Source organism: Dendrobium catenatum, unplaced genomic scaffold (assembly GCF_001605985.2).
Source record: "Dendrobium catenatum unplaced genomic scaffold, ASM160598v2 fragScaff_scaffold_873, whole genome shotgun sequence".
Taxonomy (NCBI): Eukaryota; Viridiplantae; Streptophyta; class Magnoliopsida; order Asparagales; family Orchidaceae; genus Dendrobium; species Dendrobium catenatum.
This window is the reverse complement of record NW_021319335.1, coordinates 375,173-395,055: the sequence shown is the minus strand read 5'-3', so window position 1 is coordinate 395,055 and position 19,883 is coordinate 375,173. Positions and strand designations below refer to the sequence as shown.

Below are 19,883 nucleotides of genomic sequence, written 5' to 3'. Positions count from 1 at the left end.
GTCTCTGAAACCTGAGGGTTTTCTCTTCTTCTTGGAAAAAGCTTGAGAGCTTGTTCCACTTCTCTCTTCTCTACTTCTTCTGGGCTTCTTACCTCTTCTTCTCTACGCAAGTTCCATCCCACTTGTATCTTTCTTCTTGAGCTTCCTAGTGTTGTTGGTTGGCTGATTTGGGAGCATTTGCCGGAGGAGTTTGGTTGGACGTTTGGACCTTCTTGCTGTGGTGGACCATCGGTTTGCTAGCCCTAAGCACATACAATGTTTAAAATTGCGTATTCGGGTATTGAGGCGTTTTACATTTGTCAGGCGAGGCGTAAGCCTCAAGGCGTTTTGAGGCGTAAGCCTCAAAATCAAAAGATTGCGTAAACATAAAATGACAAATTTTTTATTCAGTTTGTCCATCGGTTTTGTGTTTTAGATTATTGCTACTATTTGAATCGAGTTTGGTTATAGTGCTGCCCATTGTTCTCCTTATCTGGCTTTTCTTTCTAGTTTTCTTGCATCAACACTTAAGGCGTTAAGAAACATTCTGATTACTTTCCAGAGCAAGCGTTGAAAATAATAATAATAAGTTATTTCACCTAATAATCCTATTGGGTTGATAAAGATGACTTTTGAAGAATATAAAATAATAATCATATCAAGATACTATTTTGGGTTAAATCATAATTTTCATGTTTTAATATATTTAAAGTTTCAGTTCTTGCTAAATAAATAAGCTTAGTTACCCAAAAGACATTTAATCAACTTAAACAATAATAATACTAAGTTTGTAACATGCAGATCACAGAGATTATTTTTTCCATCTGTCATCATAATTTAGCTTATCCTCCTCTTCCTCAAGATTTGATACTCTAAAACTTGAAGCACTTGCTATGACATTTGATCATTCTTCTTTCAAAGCATGTATCATTGTTTTTCCAACTTTAGACATTCTTTCCAAATCATCTCAGGTCAAATTGTCCATAAAAAAATTTGTGTCATCTTTATCATTTGAAATATTAAGACTCACCTCACTATATCAACCAAGCGCTTTCCATGAAGTGCCACAGTGATGGCTACCATCAAGAGGAGAGTACCTAGCTCACTTTTGACATCACTAGAAAGTTTTTTTCTATCAAATTTAAATGTTGGTTCTTGTGGGCTCCAAAAACTCGGCCTCGACCTCCACCTACTGAGCTTTCTTCTTTCAAGGGAAGTTTTAACGGATTAAATTCCGGGGTAAATTTTGGGCAGGCAGATGGGTTTGTAGATAAGACACTACCCAGGGATTTCACCCTCATTTTGCGAGGACTTTATGATATGAGTTCTAGTTTCTTATAGGCGCAAACCCCTATAGTTAATTACCCCTCCCGATAACGAGAGAGTACTTTCGATTAAGTCTAGTCATCAATTAGATACGTAGAGATGCGTGTTATCTGGCATATAGTAGCAACATGGGCTCAGGGGTTGTGAGATTGAATATTTAAAATTTGAAATTTCATCATCTTGCACTTAAAGCGGATGGTGGGGCTAATGATAGACCCGATCAAGATCACATGGCTCCGTTGTCCCGGGCCATCGTGATCCCTGGTCTACTTAGTCATAGGAGGTAGTCGACCCAACTTGACAGAAAGATCCTTATCGACAGCCATGGGTTGCTTCGTCCAAGGGGATCTTGTAGACCTTGGGGGAATGTTTGTCTAAGGGGACAAATTTGAATCCACCTTAGCTAACAGATGGCTTTGTGCTCTATCGATCATATTCTATTGATTCATATCTCAAGGATTTGATGTCACTAAGGAACGTATTAGCTTTGGCCATAATCGGTATTTCGTGGTGCCATTTAGAGGCAAAATCACTCGGTTTAAAGGGCCCCGGGTCATAACCGTTTATCCTGAAGTGCCATTTGGCAACAAAATCGCCAATCAGAGTACATATATAACGTCCTTACTGGCAGAAGATTGTTAGAGAATGAATCCTAGTGATATTCTCGACTAGGCATTCGCTCTTTGTGAGCTGAAGTATTTTTCAATTTGTCCACCCCGAAAAACTATTGATGGTGAATGAATTTTATGCTTCAAGTGATTGATCGTTGGGTTTCAATTTTAAATATTTTTGGGATTTTAGATTTCAAAATTTGAATTTTATGGGCATTTGGACATTTATGAGGCATTTGAAAGTATTTGTGAACCCCTCCAGTTAAGATAAACATTCAACACGGCAATCATCAGGGTGTTTGGGGTCATTTTCATTTGTGTCTTGAACCTTGTCGACCCTATCGAGCTGTCGACAAAGAATTAGGTTTCGTAGGCTTTATGCGTTTGTGAATGAATTTTTTTTATTGAAGGCCTTGAAGGTCTAATATGAATATATAAAATAAATATCTCGGTCGACCTTGCGACCGTATATTTATTTAATAGTTCGAGTCGTGTCGACTCTTATCTACCTACATAGAAGAATCGGGCTAGAACTTGAGTTTATTTACTGACCCGTGCAACATCCCTAGACGTCACATGTGTTCCCACAACACAGTCATTGAGGCTCATGCAGGTGTTTGGGGACATTTTATAATTATTTATCAGACCTTGTCAACTCCTATTTACCTGCTTATGAGGATCGAGTTTAAATTTAATGACCCGCGCAGCATCCCTAAACGTTACCTGTGTTCCTACAACACGCTCGCCGGAGCCCATGCGAATTTTGTGTTTACCCTTGCCCCTTTTGTATACCTATGTGAATACAAATTACGGTGCATATGCGGGGGTATTTTATACATTTGAAGGGTCTTTTATAATGGCTCGTAGAAGTTCATTTTGTCGTAGCCTTTTTAGGATTTGCTTGTGGATAGTATGTTGGATGTGTGACCACTGTTCATCAAGAAACTTGCAAGCCCTGATGATCTTATCCAACCCAATGTTCGGAATTTGGTTGAACTGAGACTCACTTCATTTCTGAATATGATGATTTGATCTGGTTTTCTTTTCCCAGAACTCGTACGTGGAAGATACATCAGGTTGTCCGGGAGAATCATGAGAGATATTTACTTCTAAAACAGTCGTCGTAGCCCTCTAGATGACTGGGATAACATATGTATTTTTTATTTCTAACTATGAGTTTAAACCATCAAAATCTGCATTAATCTTTAACAACACATTTGTTAAAAATTGATCATTAATTCTGTAGGCGCAATACAGTGTATCGAGGTTCATTACAAGAATGTCGTCGCATTTGTTTTATGTCAAATCCTTTTACTTATAAGTGATAGATGTATTTACTCACCATCTTGTTGTAGTAGACTGTACGAATACTTTGACATTCATTGCATATTTTTGCATATGCCTATAGGAAGGGCATCATCAATTGTAGGTAGATTTTCTATGTTCATCTGATTATATGTTGATCTCGAATGCAGGGAGTTATATTTGTTATCATCTTCCTTATTCATCAAACTTCACACCCCATTATATTTTTTTGTCGTAGGAATGCCGCAACACCTGTTGCACATTCTCCACATTCTACTTATGAGCAAATCACCGCATGGCCTTCTACTATTATCCATACATATTGCTTGTTATAGGTATGATTGTTCTTTCGTCTTTTAAAGTGACTTCAGAATGCTCCCAATGATCATCGTCCCTCTGATATCTACATCCCCTTTGGTGAGGAGGTTTTGAGTATCTATAGGAAGCTTCACTTTGTTGAACGTAGGCATATTGTCATATTCTCCATTCGGTCATTACACGCATATTAATTTGATTGAAGAGCTTAAACCACTTTGATTTCATCATTCCTTGCCCCAATGAAGAGTCTCATTAGGATGAACAAGCTCGTTCACCAGTGATTATATATTTATCATATGAAGGTCCAACCTACAACTTAGTAACTTATGTGTTCTATTGAACATGTATCCCCCATTTGATCTTGATTGAGTAACCATGATTATCAATTGATACTTGGATATCACAAATCCTTTGTGAACCCATTATGACGCTCATTTGCTATTTAATTGCATTTTCATTTGATTCTTGTTTGCATATAAATGTTGATTTGTTGTTGCACTCATATCCATGCAATTGAAATTCATGTGTAAAGACAGATTCTTTGTCACCTTTGAAAATGATCTGCAACACGCATTATGGACCAAGAAGTATTCATATTAATATTTACTTGCAAGCTCACCATTACGTCTATCAATTTCTTTCATTTGTAAGAGGGCAATATATTTATCCACGTGAGTGATATGTGCCTCGATCATCCTCACCTTTATATGACTTGCATGGTATTCATTTGGATGTATTTGAATGATCATGATTTTTTATAACTCCACTTTGATCTTACATTTGTCAAGTTAAGGTTAAGTTCTTTGTCATTATGAGTTCAATTCCCTGTAGTCACAATTTCAAGCTTAGTTCATTGAAGTCAATGTGCAAGCCTGCAAGTCTTCATCATCTGATTCAAGTCAAGTTCATGTCCTTTATAGTTTGTTCAATATCTTTTGCTTGAATTTAGTTTGTCGTTATTAGTTCAATGTCAAGTTCAATTCACCGTTCACTTGGCCACAAATTCATGTCCTCGTACAAATTATTCAAGTCAAGTCCTCTACTCACCTCGAGTCCAAGCTCAACTATAGTACTCAGCAGTTCTTTGTCACTTGTTTGGATTCAAATTCAGTTTACGTTCAATATTTCATTGTTCACTTAGCAAATTTGAATTGAATACTTTATGTTTGTTCAAATCCATGTTAAGTTCATTATAGTTTGTTTTCGATTCACCATCGGTCCAGATTCAAGTCCGAGTGCGGTCTTATGTTCACAAAAAATTTTGGCAACCTTATGGCATCTCCCCCGTTTATGGGAAACTAAAGAAAACTGGGCCTCCCGCCACGTTAGAGAAAAGCGTGTACGGTTGGTGCCCTTGGACACCGCGGCCGTGAAATCTTCAATCCCACCACGCTAGAGAAAGACGTGTATGGGTCTTCGGTACCTGTTTCAAAAGAAATGCAATTTCCTTACCCCGCGGGTACAGAACCGCATACGGATACTTAAGATTATCCCCACCACACTACAAAGAGCCTGTATAGGGTCTACTCGCCTCGCCGAATGTGTCGCACCGAGTTCCCTTCCCACCACGCTAGAGAAAAGCATGTATGGGCGATTTTACAGCTCGACATGAACGTCGAATGCGGGATTTTGAGTTTATGGAGTTATACATTGGCGACCGGCGAGGTGATGTCGATAAAGTATACAAAATGCATATAAGAAATCTTTCTTTTTTTTCTCACTTTTTTTTTTGGAAATTCTTTCTCTTTTTTTTAACTCTTTTTTTTTTTTTGGTATATAATTTTCATAAATATATGCTTTTTGGTATATAATTATACATAAATATATGCATGTACATATAACTAACTATATATTAAATATATATGTATATAAATATAAACACATTAATACTTATAATACTAACACTAGTATAAAACATTATTAATACAAAACATATCCTAAACTACCTGAAGATTCGGCTGAGTTATGCAAAAGAGGCGTCTGGTAGGTAGGTAGAAGGCGACTAAAGGATTTCGGTAAGATGGGGAGGAAGCTCTCTGTATGGATCGAAAGTTTACGAATAGGACAAAAGGGGTCGGATATAGCAGAGTAGGGGTCCGAACACTTGGGTTTTCACTTGAAGGGGTACTCAAGTAGAGGTGACGAGAGGGAGGATTCGGGCAAAGAGCAAAGGCCTGATTTCGGCACAGTGGAAAGGCGGCTCCGGCGTCAAGTAAGGGCGAGATCGAGAGGTCTCTTGGACCTCGACTGACGGGATGTCCGAGGAAGTTGGAAGCAACGTTGGGAGCTTCCGACTATAGGTGGAGACGGGCTCGATGGGGTCGGCCTTGGATGAAAATGGATGTAGGCGTGTGAGAGAGGAAGAGAGGCAATAGGATGGGGGCTTCTTGCGGCAAGAAAAAAGGCGGAAGCTACAAGGAAGATCTGTAAACAGTAGAAAGAGACTCAGCTATGGGTTCTTTACGTGGAAGAGTAGAAGAAAAATAGAGAGTCATTTGGCTCTCGTTTTATTAACGAAGGCAGAGGTGGATTGAAGGGAGTTACGCACGCGGGAGATCATGGCAAAGCAACAGTTCGACGCTACAGTGCATGGGGTACTATGGATGCAGAGATTTCCTGCAGGATATCCAGCAGGTGATGATCGAGCAAGCCCTTTTTTTATTGTATTTTTTTGTTTTCTTTCCTTTTTGATGTAGCGTAGGGGTCAACAATTCTGCCTATTTATTTCAGTTTCAAACACAAAAACATGCATTTAGTAAAATAATGAGCTCCTGACTAGATCTTTCTTCTGCCTTTCTACCATAAGTCAAGCATGTTAACTTAAACTGTAATAATCAACAACAATACATATTGTTAGACCGGTCCAATAGATCGCTCCAGCCGGTCCACATAGGACTGGCCCAGACAGAACAGAGGCAAAAGTTTCGCCTCTCCTGTATGCGCCAAATGCACGCCCGGGTCCAAGGGAACTATTTAGGAAGGATTTTTGAGGGAGTTATGATGGAAATTTGAATGTAGGGGTTGTTTATTGATTTCCTTTTGGATTGTATGCATGAAATAGCTTGTTTACCTAGGGTTAGAACATCTTGAATTGGCTGAAATTTGAGTTCTCTTAGGTTTAGGTATTTGAGCTCTAGTGGCGTCTAGAAATTTGGGAGCTCTCGAATAGAGGACCAATTGTATCTCGTTATTTTTCTTCAATTAGTTTGATTATCACAATAAAATTACTGTTTTTTGAGTTTTTCCTTTGGATTTGTGGATCGTTCTCGTTGTTTCATCGATAGTTAGGTTTTACTTGGGAATTCCAAATATTTTCTGACACATATCAACACTTATCATATATCTTCTAAATCATAATATGTCATTCACACAACATATGGTTGCATGCATGTAAGCTAATAGACCACATGAGCCATGTTCTTTAAAAAAAAAAGCACTAAGTCACATGTGAGATAGAAAGAAATTAGATTATTCGATGTTAATCACCTGAAATCAATAGCATTGACCATATTTGGCATTGACGGCAAACCTCCAGTAACATTGAGAAATGAAGTTGAAGAAAGCCCCTTTAATCCCTCATCTCTCTCTGCTACAAGGCCCTGTTAACAACTTCACATCAAGAGCATGAACTCAAAATGAAATTAAGGGAAACTAAAAGAAATTGGAAAAGCAAGAGCTCAAACCTTGGAAACAAGCTCAAGAAGCCTATTAGGAGACACTTCGGTGGTCAATGAAGTCATGGTAGCCGATGCAACTATAGCAGCAGCCTGTGAGTCCAACAACAAATTGGGTGAATTTTCAATAAGCAATGGTGATTTGAAGTACTATCAATATAACAATTATATTCAAACAACATAAATATATATGAAACCCGATGGGCTTGGTTCAATTTATCTTGCTTGGACAATATTATATTATCTAGAATTGTAATTATTTATTTTATGCATCAAAAAGTCTGACATATAGATGTAAACAAATTTTGGTATGTTTGACCTAATGACATTATCTTTAAAAAATCAATTGCATGAGTAATATTTAATTTAAATTCTGGGCTATCCACATGCCTTAAATCTACTAATAAAATGGAAAATGACAAACCAAACAGCCTTAAACTAAAACTGGTGCATATTGTCATAAAGGAGGAGTAGGACCTTGCCTGGTTGAGATTTTCACCGCGAAGATGAGCTACAATCAAGGCATTGATCTGCCGCCGGAGCATCCCTTCCTTTAGAGTATTCTCAAGTGTCGCATCCATTCGCAGCTAGCACGATACGATTAAAATTCACCACTGCAAAAACTGAAACCTCGAAATGTCACACCAAAATCCATTCAAAATCAAAAATAGAAACCTAAATTTGAAGCTGTCGAGCTCAGCACGAGGATCAAACCAACAAAAGAAACGCTAATAGCTTCGGAATCATGCAAAAGACAAAAAAAAAAAACTGCTTTGGAAAATCTAAACTAGAACCCTACCTTTTTCTTCCCAAACATGCTACTCCGGAAACCCGGGGAAAACCCAAATCTCTGAATGAAGAAACATTTATCAGGTTGTACAAAAGTATTTCGCATTTTATTCCTTAGGATTTAAATGATATTCAGTAGTTTTTAAGCACCTAGTTTTTTATATTTATTTATATGATATTAAAATTTTTAAAGTATATACAAAATATTATTATTTAAATCTATATATTTTGATATGATTAAAAAATTCTAGAGTTATGTGAAATATTAAATTTCATAAAAATTATGTAATAGGTATTTAAATCCCCATTATAATTCTTCTATTATTTTGTATTGATTTCTAACATTTTAATTATTCAAATCAAATTCCTATTTAAATTTATTGCAATTATATTCAAATATCATGATATAAAATACCATAAAATTAATTTATCATATAAGACTCATTATACAAAATTCTTCTTCTTTTTTTCATTTAATTTAATTTATCATCTCAAGGCAATTTTGAGTAAATTAGGCTTCAAATTGAGGTGAAAGTAAATTTAAGTAACATTGAATTAATCTAATAATAATTAAAATATGACAAAAATTGGTTACTTGTTTCCCATGACAAGTCACCTGCTCTGTCATTTTTTAAATAAACTTTAGCTTCTTATATTATGTCATTTCAGTTTTGGAATTGAATGCAAGAAATAAAATTATAACGAGCAAAATTATTATATTTTTTAAAGAATTTATGAAGTTCAATGAAAGCCTTACATTTAACTGTAGCTAATTAAATAGTAATTTTAATAATTTCTATTTTAAAAATGCTTTTTTATTTTATTATACAATTTGATTTTATAATTTTTTGTTCAAACTTTAATTTGGCCATGTTATGGGGGGTGACAATAATCCTTCTAACATATATGCTTAAAAGGTACAAGCTCCCAATTAAATTTCAACAGTTCAATAGACAGACATAACTGTTTAAAAATATGCTGATGCTGATCTTAGCATAAAATAAAATACAATAAATCACCATATTACAATGAAAAATATATCAAAATTATTTATTAAAAAAAAATAAAATCAAAGTAGAAATATAAAATGTCATTTCAATTACATATTTTTGAATGGATATGTTCATGAATGATGAATAAACGGCTATGCAACTTTGGACCAATACAACTTCAGAGCAAGGCTTCCAAACCATTAACAAATTTTCAAAAATGGACTTAGACTCCTAAAAGTGCAGTAAATCTAATAGAAGTACAATAAAATTAGATTAACGAAACTATCATATTGTTTTAGGGTTCATTTGGGACGACTTTCTTACTGTTTTTTAAAGCAATTTTTTAGTATAAAAAATTTATTTGTTGTACTAGAAAGCTGCTTTAAGAAGCAGTAATAAAGCCATCCCAAACGAAGTCTTAATAATCAAGATATTGCTTTCTCAACCGTGCGGTATTCTTTCTCTGATATTGAAAGAAATCTCCTTTCAGTCTGAGAAGATGGATCTGCTCCTTCTTTAGGAGGGAATCCTACAATTCTAGCTAGCAACCACTGATCTATGACTGCACAGTTAATCGCATACTTGATCATGTGCTCTAAATACCCCTTGTCGGTGATTAGATGTGGCTGAACTGTAAGCATTCTCATGAGAGCTGAAAGCACAAACAAGGCATAAATTTATAGAAACAATAACTTAACAAAGCTTCAATGAGAGGTACCTGCAACAAGAGCATCTCCTGATACCGACATATCACAAGTGTAAGGTGTGATCGGAGCATCTTCCATTCCACGAACAAATCCATTATCATTCAGCGTGTAATAATGTATTTTGGAAGTCCCATTCGTCACAAATAGCACTTTGAGATTGCTATGCCATAGCTGCTTGACCATCTCATGCTTATGATGAGTGAATTTGGATTTGTCATTGTCTTTTGTATCAAATTTCTCAGCAGATTCTATCCCACACAAGAATTCTAGTTCTTGTTTAGTTACTTCGATGATATCGGCAGAGTTCCAAGCTTTCTGAATGAATATAGTGGTTTCTGTGCTGGATTTCCACAATGGTAATGGGAGGTTGAGGTCAAAGAAAATGACCCCTCCGTACTTCTTGGAAATCCTAATGGCTTCCATTGTGGTTGATCTCATGCTTTCTCCTAACAAGGATGAGGAATTGAAGTAGAACATCTTCCCCTGCATTCAATATATAATTTAGATAAGTAAATGATTGAAATCTTTTGTCTTTCATAAGCACGGAAATCTTGCTTTTTCTAAGAAAATAAACAAAAAATGTAAAAACAAAACTCAAATAATATGCTTGCTTGAACCATTAAAAAACTCAAGAATTAGAGTCACTAGGATGTAAAATTTTCAGATCAACTAACCAAAAATGAATAAGAAGCGAATTTTTCATTGATGCTGTTATTGAACTCCACGACAGCTATAAAAATTAAAGTTAAAAAAAAAAAGCCTACAGTCACTGCCTCAGAAAACATCCTTAATTCAGAAAAAAAAAATCTTAAAACAATAAATATTCTTTGAAAAGCATGCCTAATTATCAAAACTCTATTATAGATGAAAAATAATAATAATGATAGAATACAACCTGTTAAAACAGGCTTTGGGTGGGTTGGGGATCACTATTTCCGCATGCCTAAATATGTATTGTCAATTCAATTTGGCAGTCAATTAACAAAATTTATAGGAACTTCTGCAAATAAAGCACACCTTTGTAACATATTTAGAGAGCTACTTTAACTGTATGTCTGTATGTTTTAACAAAAAAGTAAAGCAGCCAAATTTTATACATGAAAAGCTTAAAAATGTAACTAGCAGCAATTTTTTGAGAAAGCAAATCAATCATTCGAAATGAAAATATTCATCACCTCCTTTAGAACATCAATATTGATCTCTGAGTTCAGAAAACTATCTTCAGCACAAGGTTTGACAACAGTGGCTTTTAAGCCTCCCCTTTTGGAAATCTTCATCTGAGATAGCGCTGTTGTTCTTGAACTGTCAATTATAATTGCTCGTGTTTGGACTTTATTAACATTTAAATGATAGAGGATGGTTTCTCCATACTCGTCATCGCCAAGTTTCCCCATGAATGCAACTCTACCGCCTATACTTGCATGAGCTATAGCAACACTGGATGGAGACCCCCCAGGAGCTCTCATAAACTTGGTTGGTGTCCATAACATGTCCTTCTTTGATTCATGGATTTCATGATCTATCAGCCTGTTAGCCAATCTACCAGAAGGTATGAATAAATGCTGAGCAGCTCCAAAGCAGCATACAAGAGGAGGCCAACCATATGTAAAGCTAATATCTTCCTCCTCATAATCTTTTAATCGTATCTTATATTCCTCCTTATCATCCTCAACACTGCCACCTGATGTCATCATCTCCTTGGCATCAGCTAGTTCAATTCTCATGCCTTGATCCTCTGAAGAAACTGTCTTTTTTCTGGTTTTTCTCTTTTTTACTTTCCTCTCAGAGTTCCCCTCCTCAGGGCTCAATGAGGTGCTAGCTGAGACATAAGATTAAAATACTATGATAAGCTGAATATGCAAGGCTCTAGATCATATAGAGATTGAACCACACCTTTTTTAAGAACTCTACTTGTGGATTTCTTAGAAGCTGTAATAGAAACCTCTTCTTGGATTTTCTCCTCTTCAAAGCTATCAATCATATCAGCAGAGCTGCGATCTGGACTCTCTTCAGTAACCTTTTTTCTACTTGGTCTAGTTTGTTGAGTATTTCTAGGAACATTGTCCCCGCTTTCTTTCAATGATGAATCTTGTTGATCGAGTTGCGGAGCTTTTTTTTTGGAGATTGCAAGAACGCACCAATTCTTCAGTCTCACATTGCTACGTTGGAAAGTGTTACAAACAGCAAGTACCATGCAGTCACTTGAATAAGACCTGTATGATTGAATCAATTAAAAGGTAACTCATCTTCTAGAGTTATGCCAGAATATAATTTTGGTGAATAATAGCTACATCAATGAGGTTCTTTTTTTTTTTTTTTTTGCATCAATGAGGTTCTTGGTATAACTTCTACAATGCAATAATAAAACAATTGTCATCAATTATTGCAACATAACTTCTTTAATAAATATCAACGGATAGACAGACAACTATAGATATCAATATAAAGTGAGTGAGAAAGAGAAAAATGATAATGATGATAATGATGAATAAAAAAACAAACAAAATAATCCTCATATATACTGTTCAGATAGGATGCTATGTTTATGGAGTGCAGTCAAACATCATATAATAAGGGGATAACTTTGCTCAGATAATTATATAAGCAATAATAAAATTGGCAACTTTAACAAAGTAATGCTATGATACCTATAAAAATAGTCAAAAAAAGGTCTTCGGTCATTGGATAAATGACACGTGACATGCACTCAACAGCATTGGAGACTTCTTTTGAGAGACATCTTTTGAGCTAGGCATTGGGCAACAAAGCATTTTTCAATAATTCAACAGAGATTCTCAGCGTTTTGCTTTGAAATACTAATAATACTGTTTTGGAAGTGACATTTGATTCAAGTACTCGCAACAAATAACAAAAAAAAAATTAAAATATTTACAAAAACAAGAAAAAAAAAATTCATAAACTTGCAAAACATACAAAAGCCACAATTTCTTTTTCAACAAGACATTTAGGTTGACAAGTAAATTAGTATAACATTTGCATAAAGGCAGTCAAAGGCTGTATACTAGCATGAACACCCCACCAAGTAAGATGGTTAAAATCAGATGGTTAATTAAAATGCTAATTAATTATGTGAATCAAATATTAGTTGTTAAATTAGTTTTATTAATTTGCACTAGTTTGTTTTATTTAAAAATCTGTTTTTATTGCTAACATGTTATTTCTCTCATGTAGCCTATTGTATAGCCTTTAGTGTTGCTTGGTTCTTGTTCCTCTTTATTAACAATAGGTGGGCCTTTCGGTCGGGGAGATCCAGCAAACAAGAAGCAAATCGTGCGAATAGAAGCGAATGAGCGATCGAATAGGTCTTCGCGACTGAGAGGAGTTTGAGAGCAGGAGAGGCAAACTGTGAGGTGTTGCAGCCTGTTCGATCAAGAAGATGAAAGAAATGGAGAATTTGAGAGAAAGTACAAGGGTTTCTTCAACCATTGGTTCGTGAGATCGAGAGGGGGCCGAGTGGAAGGGCTTGAACCAGCCGACAGAAGGTAAATTGAAGCTTAGGGCATTGATTTTGGTCAGCTATTTCAAGAACATTTTGTTCTTCGTTTGGAAGGCAATTTTGGATTTGAAAACTTTTAGTAACACAATTTGAAAAAGATCTCGAGTCGGTTGGACATTTAACAGACTTTAAGGTTGAACAACTTGATATCAGAGACACTGGTTAGGTTTTTTATACAGAATAAGGGTTTTAAAGGTTAAGATTGAAAGGTTCGATGAAAAAACCGATTTCTCAATTTGGAGAAAAAGAATGAAAGTCATTCAGGTCAAAATGAAGGTTGATAAGACGTTGAAAGGTGAGAGAAATTTATCAAATTTTTTAGATCCTTATGAGAAAGTAGATATCATGGAGTTAGCATATAGTACACTGGTGTTGCACTTGAGCGATAATGTTCTTCGTGCGGTTGATAAAGAAATGACTGTTGCCGGGATCTAGTTGAAAATGGGACAAATGTATATGACTAAAAACTTGCATAATAGGATCTACTACAAGGGAAAATTGTTTGGATTTAAAATGTCTGAGTCAAAAAGTCCTGATGATAATAAGGATGATTTCAATAAAACTATCATTGATTTAAAAAATCTTGGAGTTAAGGTGAATGATGAGGATTAGACAATAATCATTCTAAATTCACTTCCTAAATCATACGCTCTTTTTGTTAAAACAATGAAATATGCTCGGGAGACTTTGTCTTTAGAAAGGGTTCAGACTACTTTGATATCTAAACAAGTAGATACTAAAATTAAAAAAATAACTGGAGTCAAGATCCAAAAAAGATATATTCTTAAAATTTGCAAAGAGAGTGAAAGGGTATAGATGTTGGCTTTCAGATGAATCCAAGTATATCATTAGTAGAGATGTCATCTTCAATGAGTAGGAAATAATGATTGATCATATTATTGAAAGGGATTAAGAGAGCATAGAGGGCATGGATATTGTAGAGAACAATGATACAAATCAATTGCAGGTGGAGCTGATGCCGACAGATATCAGTGGTCAGGATCATCAAGAAGAGGCTGCTACTTAGCAAGATCACAACAGTTTGGAAAATTATGGCATATGCTCTCACAACTACTAAAAAGTTACTAGATGATAAGCCTAAGTTACTAGATGATAAGCCTAAATCGTATAAGGAAGCAACGAGCAGTGATCAATAGGGTTTCTGAAATCAAGCAATGAATCAAGAAATGTAATCACTAGAAAAGAACTGTATTTGGGAACTTGTGAATAAACCACCAAATAAGAGGATCATGGGCTGCAAATGGATTTACAAAAAAAAGATAGTGCCATGATATTGGTTAAATAAGGTATAAGGCAAGATTAATGGCAAAGCAGTTCAGTCAAAAAATAATGAATAAATTACAATGAGATTTTTTCACCAGTTATTAAGCATACTTCAATCAGAATAATTTTTTCATTGGTTGTCAGATATGATCTTGAATTTGAACATATGGATGTTAAAACATCTTTTCTACATGGAAATCTTAAGGAGACTCCTTAAGAAATTTGTATATGGATTAAAGCAATCTCGGCGATAGTGGTATAAGGAATTTGTTTCATTTATGATAGTGGTATAAGGAATTTGTTTCATTTATGATTGAAAATTTTTACAAAAGAAGTTCGTTTGATATGTGTTTACTATAAAAGATTTTCAGAGAACAGTGCAATATATTTTCTTTTGTAAGTCGATGATATGCTTATGACACTTATAGTGTTTTAGAGATAGATCAGTTAAAACTGTTACTAAACAGTCAGTTTGAGATGAAGGATTTGGTTAGAGCAAACGTATAATTGAGATAGATGTAATAAGGGAAATAAATAAAGGCTTATTGCATTTTTATCAACAAATATATACCTAAAAAGTTCGAAAGAAATTTGGAATGGAATCAATCAAATAAGTTTCATCACCATTGGGCTCACCCTTCAGGCTTTTTGTGTTATAGACACCAACAACAGAGGAAGATCATAAGGTATATGAGTTCAGTTCCGTATGCAAGTGCAACTGGCTGTTTGATGTATCCTATGGTTTACAAAAGGCCAAATATTGCTTATGCTATGAGTATGATTTACAAATTCATGACTAATCCGAGAAAATAGCACTGGAAGGCTATTAAGTGAATCTTCAAATATCTCAGAGAATCAAATGGTGTTGGGTTGAATTACAAAAAGGAAAATTGGCGCAGAGAGAAGATTTCAGGTTTTGTGCATTCAGATTATGCAGGAGATATGGATAAGCATAGATCTTTGACAGGGTATGTCTTTCAAGTCTATGGTAACACAGTTAGCTGACAATCCAATCTTTAGTTAGTTATGGCTTTATAAACAGTAGAGGCAAAATATATGGCTGCTACAGAGGCATTAAAGAAAGGCATCTAGTTGAAAGAGTTTCTTCAAGAGATTAAGAACATAAAAATAAAAGCTATTATCTGGTGTGACAGCCAGAGTGTTATTCATCTGATGAAGAATCATGCATTTCATGAAAGAACAAAGCATATTGATATCATGTAGCATTTTATCAGAGATGTTCTACCTCAAGGCATTATAGAAATTCAGAAAGTTCATAAAGATGATAATCCAGCCGACATACTCAATGAAGTAGTGCTGGAACCAAATTTTAGCACTGCCTCGCGTCCTTTTGTTGACGTACTTTTTCGTATCGAGCCCGACTGGGCTCGATCGTGCTCGATCGATTCGATCGAAGGTCGTCAAGACGAAATTGACTCAAATCGAACCCCGATTTAATTAAATTAAATCAAATTTAATTTAATTTAAATCAAATCAAAACCAATCGAACCCTGTCGAGCATCGTCGAGCTCAATTCGACATAATTCGGCGCCGTTTCAAGTTCGATTTCACGAAATTAGCTTGATCGGACCCAATCGGACCCAAACCGACTCAAATCGGTTCAGGAGGCTTTGGGAGAAAGAGATTGCTTGGCTTATCTAATATTTGATTCAAGGTGGAGATTGTTAAATAAATTGCCAAATGAATTATTGAAAAAAATATTAGTTGCTAATTCAGTTTATTAATTTGCACTTAGATTTAATTTACTCTATCTTGTGTAGCCTTGCATGTAGCTTTTCTAGTATAGCCACGTATATTACATTGTTTCTTGTATTGCTTTCTTCTTATTAAAGCAGGTGGAGCCTTCAGCAGGAGAAGAACAAGAGAACGAAACAGAAGAAGCAGGCGCGACTAGGAGTGATCGAAAGGAGGCGAAATCAAGAGTTGTGGTTGAGATTGAGAGGAGAAGAGGCCTAGCGTGTGATTCATGGCGAGATTGGGAGGAGGACTTGTACACAAGTCTCGAGAGTGAGAGAGGTAACATCCTTGAGCCTCACTATTGATTAGAGCTTCTTGCATGCTAATAAGAGGTAATCAAAGCTAGGGCCTCAATTTGGTTGTTTCTTTTCATGAAAGGAATCAAAGTTAAATCAGGTGATATCTTACCTTACTACTTTTCTTGGAGAAATTAGTGTTTTTTTTTATAAAGATTTACCAAGATACAATCCTTGTTAGGTTTTGTAAATTGATTGTGCAAGTTAATAAAAGATCTAGCCCTCTTTCTCCCCTTGGATGTAGACACCCCATGCCAAACCACATATATGCTTGTGTTCTTCATCTTTACAACAACAACATCAAGCCTTTATCCCACTACGTGGGGTCGGCTACATGAATCATTTTTCTCCATTGTGTCCTATTAAAAGTCAAATTCTCGTTTAAATCTAATAAAGAAAGATTATTTCTAATATTTTCTAACCAAGTCTTTTTAGGTCTGTCTCTACCTTTCTTAACATAAGTCAAATGTAATACATCTACTTTCATAACCGAGTCATCGGAAGGCCGTCGTTTTATGTGACCAAATCATCTAAGGCGACTCTCTCTAACCACTCATCCACCTGAGAATCCTCATCTCTGCCACACTTAACTTAGTATTATGCTTCTCTTTTAATGGCCAACATTAGGCACCATAAAGCATTGCAGGCCTCACCACCATCTTATAGAATTTTCCCTTAAGTTTGAGGGGGTACTTTTTTATCACACAACAAGCCTGATGCATTCCTCCACTTCTCTTTGTGTTCTTCATCGTTGTTGGCTAATTTTTTGTTTTATATATTTCTTGCATATCTAATTGTTTTAAAAAGTTTGCAAGATGGTGTAGATTCTTGTTTAGGGGTTTTATTTCATTCTTGCTTACTAATTTAATCAAGAAGCTTGATCTCTTGATAGGGCAAAATTATTACGTCCGGACAGAATACCGAGCATACCGAGTGTACCGAGCGCGGTACCGAGCACAATACCGAACGCCTAGGTGATGTGGCGCTTTGTTATTGGTCTCTGGACACGTTCAGTGTCCAGACACAATAATTACTCCTTGATAGGAGGTTGTATAACTTTAGTGTATCTTGAATTATCTTTCAATTACTATTGCTTTTGGCTTGCAAGTGTTAGGTAAACAAAGGTTATTTGTTTTACATATAACTCTTAGTTAATATTGGGCAAGTTCTAGTGAAAGAATGTTTCTAATTAATTGATAATTAATAAATTGCATTGATGAATTTATTTTGTAAATAAATATAAGTTAATTATTTATTTACGTAAACCTAAATTCACTAGCTTGTGTGTTTTGTTCTAATTGTAGGCAAATTTAGATTTAAAAGTTTAGTAACTCTAGTTTGGAAAAGATCCTGAATCCGTTGGGCATCAAAAAGTTTTTATGAGGTTTAACAAATTAGTTCATTTCAATGTTAACCCTGGAAGAAATTATGTGAAAAGGCATTTTTCATATTTTTGTCCACTTTGAAGGAATAACCAATAAATTGAAGAATGGACACAACCAACAGTTATCCATACTTCACTTCAACTTCAATGTCTTTAATTAGAGAATCATACCAAAAAATATTCATATGAACAAAACTTCTAATTTCCAAGGTAAATTCATTTTTTTATGAATTATACCCAACTAAAACAGTCAAGTGAAAATTGCAAGAAATATAATGTTCCTTTTTCACTAATTTCTACAAATAAAGCACAGTTTCATGCTTCGTATGGATTGAAGGAAAGAGAATGAACCAAAATAAGGTTCCAACAACTTATGGTTTGACTGTTAATCTCCACCCATTTATTTAAACTTTTCAACACATTTTATCTTTCCTTTCAATCAAATCCCTAGCATCTAAACACAGTTTTAATTTCTCGGAGAAAGTAGAAATGCATGCAATATTCTATTTCGCTAATTCTTGCAAAATAAATATAACTAGTATATGACATTAGCAGATTTAGAAATGTAAACTGCTAATTACAGCTTCATAAGTAGCACAAAAACACATTAAAATTGCATAAATATGGGAGATGATGCAAAATATATAGTCATAGATGAGATTGAGAAGAACCTGACGAGAGGAAGAGGATTGGTTAAAGCGAAGGAAGCCATTGCGGAGGTGATTCACATAATGCTTTGAGAGCTCCACCGTCTCGCTAATGGTCTCAAGGTTTATTTCGCCGTTCAAAATGGCCGCTAAAACCCTCCACCGGATAAAAAAAAAGGGGGGATTTACATGCATATCACTTTAGCTATTTCACTGGATAAAATAATGGTGGACTTACATAAATTTCATAAAACTATTTAATACTGAAATTTTTATATTTATTTTTATAATATTTAAATTTATTATTTATATAAAAAAATATTAATATTAACTTACTTAAAATAAAACATACATTTACATGTTTATATTTTAATAAAATTTAAATATTAAAGTGATATGTAAGTAGATATAAAAAGTTAGATGTGATACATATAAATATATAAAAAATCTATGATATATATGTAAATACCTCCAAAATACTATATTTATATAATCTGGCTCAAAAGTAGTTTGGTTCGATCAATTTTATTTAATTCAAAATTATTGAGCTTATTTCAACTTGAATTCTAATCAAAATCAAAATGATTTCATTTCAATCCTACTTGAATTCAATTTCTACTTAATTTGAAATTATAAAAAAGATTATTTTTGGGTGTGAGATGTAGTTTATTGCTTTACATAAGGCATTTGTTTTCAAATATTTATAATTCAAATCTATTATAAGTATAATATAAAAATAAGCTCAATTACTTGAAATGTTTATTAGTGTTTGGTATCCTTCAAAACAAATTTATAATATTATGCGCTATTCGGGTTGCTGTGAGGTCAAAGAAGCTATAAAGGCAATTGACACATTCCTTATTACTACATCGATTATGGTCTCTAACTACACATCAATATACCTTTGATGAACAACATCCTTCACTGAGGTGTTGTTTTCTCCAAATGAATATATATTTCTGCATTTAATCATGCTTCCAATATATAAAACTTTATATGTAAAGTCTAATAATTAATATCCCAATCTAGAGTTAATGTCAATGCATTTTAGCTTAGAAGAACCGTAATAAAAATTTTCTATATGTATATATCATGTCTTACAAATTAACATCAGTATTTATGCATCCATCAAGGACATGCAATTTAAGTTATTTAACGGGGTATATTATTATGTTTATTGCCTTAATCAAGAGTTTCTCTAATGGTTCTTTGATTTTCATGACAAAAATAATTTTTTTATGTTTTGCAGTGATGTATTGTTGTTATGGTTTTTTGCATATCATGTCCCTTCTACAT

At 34.6% G+C, this 19,883-nt stretch overlaps 2 protein-coding genes across 4 annotated transcripts in view; both read right to left on the bottom strand.

The window, feature by feature from the left end:
* Positions 1-8,077, bottom strand: part of LOC110115868 (cleavage stimulation factor subunit 50) — an 80,163-nt gene extending 72,086 nt beyond the window's left edge. For 2 of the 3 annotated variants that reach the window (XM_020849265.2, XM_020849266.2), the window contains exons 1-4: positions 8,013-8,077; positions 7,696-7,836; positions 7,223-7,306; positions 7,026-7,138 (exon numbers count right to left, since the gene is read on the bottom strand). In XM_020849265.2, the coding sequence (XP_020704924.1) occupies positions 7,026-7,138; positions 7,223-7,306; positions 7,696-7,794 (296 nt within the window). In that variant the 5' untranslated portion in view covers positions 7,795-7,836; positions 8,013-8,077. Of the gene's footprint in view, positions 1-7,025; positions 7,139-7,222; positions 7,307-7,690; positions 7,837-8,012 lie in introns of those variants that run through there. The other variant, XM_028697100.1, reaches the window with a different exon arrangement.
* A 996-nt stretch (positions 8,078-9,073) lies between these two features.
* On the bottom strand, positions 9,074-18,768 carry LOC110115864 (fructokinase-like 2, chloroplastic). The gene is made up of 5 exons (XM_020849259.2): positions 18,612-18,768; positions 11,595-11,914; positions 10,877-11,520; positions 9,713-10,184; positions 9,074-9,646 (listed from the first exon to the last, which is right to left on the bottom strand). The coding sequence occupies exons 1-5, from the start codon at positions 18,650-18,652 to the stop codon at positions 9,420-9,422; spliced, it is 1,704 nt and encodes a 567-aa protein (XP_020704918.1). The 5' UTR covers positions 18,653-18,768; the 3' UTR covers positions 9,074-9,419.
* Between the last annotated feature and the right edge of the window lie 1,115 nt (positions 18,769-19,883).

Bases quoted from the DNA above. Each gene is read 5' to 3' on its own strand.
- LOC110115864 (XM_020849259.2), bottom strand. From the start codon at position 18,652: ATGGCTTCCTTCGCTTTAACCAATCCTCTTCCTCTCGTCAG. The intron at 11,521-11,594 runs GTGTGGTTCAAT...CTTATGTCTCAG, and splicing joins AAGTAGAGTTCTTAAAAAAG to CTAGCACCTCATTGAGCCCT. The intron at 9,647-9,712 runs GTACCTCTCATT...TTGTGCTTTCAG, and splicing joins AGGAGATGCTCTTGTTGCAG to CTCTCATGAGAATGCTTACA.